This window comes from Alligator sinensis, unplaced genomic scaffold, assembly GCF_000455745.1.
Source record: "Alligator sinensis unplaced genomic scaffold, ASM45574v1 scaffold322_1, whole genome shotgun sequence".
NCBI lineage: Eukaryota > Metazoa > Chordata > Crocodylia > Alligatoridae > Alligator > Alligator sinensis.
In genome coordinates this window covers 1,125,721-1,134,244 of record NW_005842154.1, presented here as the reverse complement: position 1 = coordinate 1,134,244, position 8,524 = coordinate 1,125,721, and the positions used below count along the sequence as shown (strand labels likewise).

Here is an 8,524-nt window from a genome sequence, read left to right as displayed (position 1 = left end):
AACATGACCTAGGCATGCATCAAATGCCTTTGAGAAGGGTTTTTTAATTTTTTTAAATAAGGATCTGTATCTCTCAGTGGTTTTTAAAGATTCTCAATATGCTGTCAATTCTTTCTAAGACCCACAGTCAGTTAAATGTTGCATTAAAAAATATCTGTAGTACCAGATGTTTAGTTTAATGTTTAAGGACAAGTGTGGCTGTTTTTGCTTTTCTGAATTTAAAGAAAATAAATAACCCTGACACATAAGGACTGTAACTCCTACAATTTTGTTGTCATTTATTAAATTGCAAATCTCAGATTATAAATACAGGACATAAAATGACTGTAATATGGTGAAATGATTTTCCCTTATCTGGCAGCGTCTGTTGCATGCCAAACAAGATGAAATTACAAGGATTTAGAGTGAGCCTGAGAAGAGGTGTGTAAGGAAAAGGAAAGTAGATGTTGATGCTCATAATTAAATGTAAAAAGTGATACCTGTGCCAATAAAACAGTGAATAAAGTCTAGTTACTCCCATCCAGCATGGACAAAACAGCCCTTGCAGAGGCAATGTGGCGCACAAAGACCCAGAATGAGGATGTGTGCAAAGCAGAGAATTGTTTTATTAGCATAAATATCACTTTCTGTAAGCTTCTGCGTCACGATTTGGCATTTTCTTTTCATAAATTTCACTGTGACAAGGTAACAGTTGGGCTATGGAATACAAGTGAATCTGGGGTTTGAGATGCAGTTAGACACCTCTCTGGATTAGCCAGGTGTGATGTTTGTCCCTGTTGCTTACATCTGTCCTAGTACTGGCACAGCACAAAGCATGATGGCAGTGATTTACAGAATCAAACACTTGGGCGCATCCGTCTCAGTCATGCTGCCATGGAGACATGCCCTGCCCACCTCCTCCTGCTCTGCAGGCATGCATCCTGGAAAAGAGAGGGCACAGAGAGGCACCCCTGCGGCATGCACAAGAGCAACAGTCTGGGGCACCCCAGTGTCCTCCATGCTGCCTGCCTGAGGTTGCTGTGTGAGATGCAGAACTGCGGGGATGGGAGAGGCATAATTCCTTGGTGGTATGCGAGCATTTTGCTGCCATGGTGTAGATGTTCCCTTTGTGTCCAAGGTGTTTGAAATGCCTCACACTGAATCCCTAGTGCCACTCTCTCCTGTGTGCAGTTAGGCTTTGGAGAACACATTTCTGAAAATGCTTGGGCTGAAGCTGTCGAACACAGGATCTATATCGTCTAGGCCTGTCCCTGGCAACCTCATTAAGCGATTTTTGTATTCAGAGAAGCTCTGATCTTGTGGTTCTCCCTGACATCAGGGAAGTGGTGCCTGCCTTGCCATTACCTCTGTGAGCCCTGACCCAGGTTAGGGCCACATTGTGATGCATGTAAGCCCCTGCCCTGGGCAGCTTGCAGTCTGTATGCATAAGTCCTAGCATGGGACTGAAGGATGCTTTGTCCTCATTTTATAGTTGGGGCCTGAGGCAAGGAAACCAAATTCCCCAATCTAAGGTCATGTGCAGTGTGTTATAAGATCAATAATTGAACTCATCTGTCTCTGTTTACTTTGGATCTGCCCTTGGCCTCTCACATTCATTATAGGTATGCAAGACAGTCAAACACTAAACTGCCATTAGTGCTTTTGAAAATCTCTCCCAGAATGTGTTGTTAAAATAGCTTCTCTGGAACAGCCTTCCCCAGGTGCTTATACTAGGGAAGGCCACAGTCTGCAGGACTTGGCTTTGTCTTACCTGGAAAGTGGGCACAATGTTGGGTTTCTGTTTCCACAGGCCAGAGCATGGTGAGAGGCATGGGGTCAGAGTACTGCCCCTGAAGTGGGGTGGGGTGGGGTGGGCAGCTCAGCCTGTTATAGTTCTGTCTGCTAGAGTGATGTGGCATTCACATGGGTTTTCCATCAGATGACAGTTGTGAAGAAATCACACATTTTTGTCCTGCTGGATCCTGAAGGGCTCAACAAGCATGCAGAATCCAACAGGAAAATAGATTGGACCCTTGACACCCCTCCGTGTGCACGCCCAGACTGCACGCTGCAGCTCTCGCCCAGCAGTGCACATAGTATGATTTGTCATGGCAGAATTAAACAAATTCAGTGCAATTACAGTTACAAAACAGCATACAAAGATTCCATTGAATTTCACATTGTTTTTTTACCAGGAACAGCACAAGTAAGCCCCTTCAGTCCACCTGGGTAAAGAGCAGGGATTAGTATAATTTATCAGCCTGAGAACCATGCAGATACTGGAGGGGGGGGCGGGAGGCAGTATTAAATAAATATCTGGGCTATTGCCTGCCCTGTCCATATTTGGTAGGAAATCACTTGTATCAAGAAAGAAGAATGTAGTTTTCCTCCTTTATAGCTAACATCCTGTTCTTTCAGGCAGGAAAAGGAGCTGGGAAGGATGTCAGTATTTTTTAGCATGTTCACTCTGCTGTGCTATTTTTAGCAACAGTTAGCTATTCTGTCGGTGGAAGCATGCAGCAAGCTCCGCTGTGGGCTAGCCAGGGTGAGGTCTCAGAGGGATAAGATGATATATTTAATAACGGCACTCAGCAGACTCTTCCCTGTACTGTTACTGAGCCTGGAGGCCATTTCCAACACGTGGGTGTGAGAAACACCAGCCTCCTTGTACATGAGAGGTTTAATCCGCTTGGTCTGGCAGCTGGGTAGCATACATTGTCTGACTTCTGGGGGTGTTGCCATCACCAGCTTTCTCCACAGGGGAGCATTTGCTAGAAAGCAGGAATCCAGAGGAGAGTGGGTATCCTTTGGGGGTACCAACTCTACTCTAACCAGGCTGGGGCTGCCATGCAGCTTGCTAAGGCTGCCCAGCACTTTCTAGCTGAAGACCTGTTGTTGAACTGGTGAGCTGGGATCCATCTGATGGCAGGGAGGGCCTGGAGCTCAGACCATGAGTAGGAGAGGAGACTACAGCTGCTTGGACAAGGGAACTGGAGTCCAGCATGGGAAAGGGAGGGGGAATTCAGGCTCTCAGTCATATACACATGGAGGTTTCAGTTATGTGATCACATGGGATCCCCCTACCTCATGCAGTGCACAGGCTGGGGCTGGCCTGGGACTGGACCTAGTGTGCTGGGTGCATTCTGGTCTGTATGTCACTGTTTGTGCCCAGCTTAGCACTGAGGGTCTACAGAGCTTTACTGTGAACATATGAGGAACGATGTGAAGCCTGGTAATCCAGGTGTCCCAAATGGGCACCCAAAACCAATGAGTCCTTTTGACCCTTCGCTCTCTGTGGGTAGAATCCAGCCTCTGGCCCCTCAGGTGTGCTGTGATGAAGGATCAGGTAATGCATGTGAAGCACTTGGGTACAGTAACAATGGGCACTGTTAACCCCATGGCTAGGAGACTGATCATTTGTTTGTCACAGCAGAGCTTGATTAGCATGCGGTAAACAAAAGACAGGGGCTATGCACTGATTAATGAGGATAAAATGAATTTCTGAATCACTGTTCATTAAATGGATGCTGTCTGTTCCACATATTAACTGAGGCAGGGTCCTGTGGGAGCCATAGCATGTGATCCTGTAATTCTGATCTGTATCAGAAAGCATATGCAGAGACATCTGAGTGAACTAGGCAGTGTCTGACCAGCCTTCATGGCACTTCCTGACTTCTGAAAGCTTGACTCTGCTACCGCAATGTTCTTTTAGCCTAAGCTTGTCCCTTCTCCTCTCAGACTTTGCACTTGGCCTTGATTAGGCTGGTGGGGCTTGACACAGCCAAGAGGCGTCTCTGCTTTCTTTGTGAATGGCAGCCTTTGTGTTCTGGCGCAGCCTCTTCAAGTGTCTGTGCTGTTGCTGCATATTGTAATTACCCCCTCTAACTCTGTGATTGCCAACACCAGCTTGACTTAAATATTTATATCTAATCCCACTTCAAATGAAGATCAATTATTAAAACCATGAAAGTTGCACAACAAATGTTACCTCATCAGAGCAAAGCATCAGGGAAACCCTCTGAGGCCAGAAAGTCAGAGCCAAGGTGATGGCTCTTGAGCCCCTGAGGGTGCTGTTCTAGCATCGACCCACTTAGATAGACACTTTGTGCTGAAGCAGCAAGGGTTTCATCCCAGTTTTTCTACTTCTTGGATCCATTCTTGCAGACCACATGCTCCTCCTCAGTGTCCCCTTTTGTTGTGCAAATGCGTAGCCAAGGTCTCAGCATAAAATTAAAGTGCTTTTATGCATGACTAAGGCAATCAGGACTCATAGTAGAGACCCTTTATGCATGACTTGCATTGCAGACTTGAGCTTCCTTGTTCAGCCCTGCCCCTGCGCGCTTTGCCTTTGATCACAGGAGGTGCAAGCCCTTTCATCCACAGCTTCAACAGAGCATATCTTGTCCTCAGGATTTGTACCATAGGTATAAATGCAGAACAGGGACAGGAGGTACCTGGGGCTGCTGGGCAGGCCATGCCCTGTGAGGCAGGGTGAACACAGAGGAGTGCTGCTTTCCTTTTGTTGACCCTGCTTCAGCACCTGTATTGAGTGTCAGATCACTTTGGGATCTGCTTCATTTGAGTCTTTTCGAAGAGTTAAAAAAAACACCCAGTCACAGCCTTCAAGTGTCTGTCACTCCCAGGTCCTGTGAGGAGGAATGCTGGTAATCCTAGAGCTAACCAGATACTGACTGCATGTCAGGAGGCCCTGCCACTGTGCATACTGTGAACCACTCATGGTTCTCTTACAGCAGAACCATGAGAGTCATTTTAGCAGGGACAGCTCCAAAATCTGTCATTCAAAACTTAAAGACTGCCTATAGCATATTTTGGCTCAGACCTAGGTTGCAGCTGAACCTCCCTGGTGTGTGTAGCTACATTCCTCAGGGAGGCTGAATGGTGTCATGACTTTATTATTGCCACAGAATCTAGTCAGACAGCTCCTTTAGACACATCTCATGAGCTCAGTCCATAACGGAACAGTAATCTGCTGGTGAGGCAGGGCCTCTTTTGCCTCCCTGCTCTCCTCGGGCATGCCACATTGCTGCAATGAGCCTTGTTGTCAAGCTAATGGGATATGTAATAAAGTGTCTGGAATAGTTTTCTTCTGCCTGCTCAATGCTTGGCAGCAAAAAGCGTGTTCCTTACTCAGTACAACATTTCTGAGGACTGGGGAGCAATGTACAGGTGGGGCCACTTGAGGTCTAAGCTGCTTAACAGCCAAGTCATGCTGGTCTGTGGGAGAGTGATGAGGTACAGAGTGTCCTTCCTGTGCTAGCCACAGCCATCTGCCTCCGAGTCTCTTGACAGGCTACCTGGTGAGACCCTACAGTGAGTAGGTTAGTAAGAACCAGGCATAAGCTGCAACTGCCCTTAGTGTGTTGAAATGTTACAGTATGCCTGGGCCTTCAGGTGTCAGCTGTGTGAGGTTATTTCAGTCAGCCTCCTCCCGCATCAGTCTGTCTCCTCTCTGTGGTTTGTCCATCATCAGTGTTGCCCCACGTTTGTACTTAAATTGTAAATAACTCTCAGGAGAGGCAGCACCCTTCAGCTACTTCTGCAAAGTGTCTAAGGAGGGGGTGGAGAGAGCACAAGGTCCATGCATAAAATGTCTCCTGGGCTGCTACTCCTCCACAGTTAAACCAGCAAACCCCCTGCTCAGTGCTTTCTTCCATCCCAGTGGAGATGACGGGAGTCTCTGTCCTTCCCTAGCTCCCAAACAGACTCTCTCCACTTTCAATTCCAGTCGGGGAAGCCCGGGGTAAGAGGGAGCACTCTGGTTGCTGAGGGCACAGGAGAGCATGGCAGCAGCTGGTCTCTACTTGCCTTCTGTCCTGTTGGAATGGTGCTTTTTGTGGTTTCCTCGCTGCCCTGATTCTGGTCTGTGATTCCCCACTTTGCAGGTGTCACTATGAAGCTAATGGATGAGGTGGCTGGAATCGTAGCAGCGCGCCACTGCAAGACCAACATCGTCACAGCTTCAGTGGATGCCATTAACTTCCATGAGAAGATCAAGAAAGGTAAAGGGCTGGTGTGCAATGTGAGGGAATCAGCATCTTGTTGGGGGCCTGGGTTTTGATCAGTGTTTCACAAAAGCCATGTCCTTGCTCCTATGCCCTGTACCAAGCTGCAAAGGGAGGGAGGGGAAGAGGGAGCCTCCTCTGGCCAGAGCACAAGGCTGAGGTGTGAGATGTAAATGTTTTATTGGGGCCAGACTCCGGTGAAGGCCCAGTGTAAGTTGATCCCAAAATCTGTACCCTGAGAGAGTCATTGCTGGGTTCTGGGCCACGTTCCCATAGAAACAGCATTTCTATGCTGAGATCAGTAATGGTCCAGAAGGCTGGAGTCAGAGCTCTGTGGCGGCTTTGCGAAGCAGAACACCTGTCCTTGGGCCACACTTACCCGGGTGTGCACGTACAGGTTTCCATCTTGCCATGTGGGGAGTTATGCCTGGGGTGTTGCTCATTCCAAGCTGAAAGCATGAACCTGAGGAGTACTGCGCAGGTCGGCTTTCATCCCACTATGTTCAGGCCACCCAGCCTGCTTGAAGGGCTACGAGTGCAGGTATGTGATGGAGCGGAGCATATGGGAGGCTGGCTGTGAGTGCTGAGCATGGTGTCAGCCCCCTGAGATCACTTTACATCTCACTCCTGCCTCTTGTTCCCCCCATTTCACACCTCAGGTACTTATTTCCTGTGCTAATTGAAAATAGATGAGAACCTGACACAGTGCAGCTTGGTTACAGGTTATCTGAACATGTGAATCCAGTCGGTGCAGAGGAAAATGTAGCCGTAGCCAGGATCCATGGACATCTGTGCCCAGCTTAGCCCTTATCTAGAGCCGACAGACCTGGAAATTCCCTGGGCCCCTCAGGCCTTGGTGTGGGCAGTGCCAGGAAATCCCCAGGTCTGAAGATTTCTCTACTATCCGAAGCAGCAAACAGTCTAAGCTGCTGCTGTGGGATGCATGTTTTCTCCCAAATCTGATTTGCTGATTAAAAGGCCACTGGCTCAAGCAGTATCAATAAGCAGGTTCAGATTCTTCCCCTAGTTACATAGTAAAGAAGTATAGTGTGTGTGGGTGTGGGCAGGCAAAACAGTTATATGCTTTAAAAAGTTGGGGGATGTTTTACCACTAGTGCAGCTATCCATTGTAACTGTTTCATCCTGTAGCGAGTGGAGCTAAACTGCATACATTCATTTGGGGTAAATTATTGCAGTTTAGCTTCTCTTACTGTGAATTAGGATCAGATGAATAAAATGGTTACATCATATCAACTGATATATGCCCTTGGGTCATAAGCTCTTACCCTTAAATGGGGTAGTTGTACAACTCTCCATGCAATTTGGACTGAAAATGGGTATCAGTGGCTGCCAGAAGATACTTTTCTCATAGGACATTTATAGGCTGGTTGGCCCACATCATTCTTGGCAGGGAAATTGAGTGGAACCCCATGGCTTGGGAGACCTGGTTTCTCTATTGTGTTTGCCAGTGATAGTCCTGCACTCCTGTGTCTTACTCTGAGCTGAGGAGGTATTTGAGGAAAGTGCCAGAGTTATCCAACTTTGGAGTTAATGGGTGATAAGGTTGCTGTTAGGCTGCAGTTACCTAGCTCCCTTGGGCAGCAGATTTCTCCTCTTGTTAACCTTTCCTTGTGGCTCTGATTCTCTTAAACTTGCTCCTGAATGTTCATAATGCACACGTGTTTTTGTTAGGTGAGGGTCCATTCATTACCAGTTTCAGTCTTCTGTCTAGGATGTGACTTCTTGAGCGTGAGCTGACATTATTTTTACATATCCTGCAGTGAAGAAAACCCCACTCTTTCCTCTGCTTTTTCTTAAAATAAGAATAGAAAGGAGCATTCTAGCACTTTGTTGGGGTCAGGTTTTTAGTGAATGATTTGGCTGACTTTAAATCCCAAGGAAAGCGTTTGGATTGTTGTCAGACTGGCTGAATTTGTACAGAGCTAATGATGAATGGTTAAAGTGCAGGGGTTTGAAAAGAAGCCTTTGTGACATAGAGTCCAATAGAGTAAGGAGCTTTCACCAGAGATGAGGTTTAACAAACAAGATTATCATAGAATTCTTTGTAGGGTTATTATATTTCCATTTCCAAAAAAGACACCTGTTGTGCAGGTGAGGGGAATATATAATTGTGGGGGGCAGTGATATACTGGTGCCCTGCCACAGCCCCCACCCCGCCATCCCCTCCTTCAGCCCTGCTGGTGCCGCTCACTCCCAACCTACAACCCCCTCCATCCCTGCTGGTACCACTCAATGTCAACCCACAGCCCTCTGGTGTTGCCAGTACCCCATAGTCCCCTGCTCCCCTGGTGCCCCTCACTCCCAAGCCATAGCCCCCCTACCCCTGCTGGTTCCCCTCATTGCTGACCTACAGCCCCCTGCTCCCCCCAGTCCTGCAGCATCTCCCCCCTGCCCCTGCGAGCAAGGGCACTGGCCCTGGTGCCACTGGCTGGGCCACACAGCTCTCTGCTGACCCTGAAGGGCCCCCCGTCCCCTTCCCCCACTGGTGGGGCAGGCACATC

The 8,524-nt window shown here is 47.9% G+C and overlaps 1 protein-coding gene across 5 annotated transcripts in view; it reads left to right on the top strand.

Moving 5' to 3' along the window:
• Positions 1-8,524, top strand: part of ACOT7 (acyl-CoA thioesterase 7) — an 81,672-nt gene that overhangs the window by 53,845 nt on the left and 19,303 nt on the right. For all 5 annotated transcript variants that reach the window (XM_025206380.1, XM_025206379.1, XM_025206378.1 and 2 more), the window contains exon 7: positions 5,883-5,999. In XM_025206380.1, the coding sequence (XP_025062165.1) occupies positions 5,883-5,999 (117 nt within the window). The remainder of the gene's footprint in view (positions 1-5,882; positions 6,000-8,524) is intronic.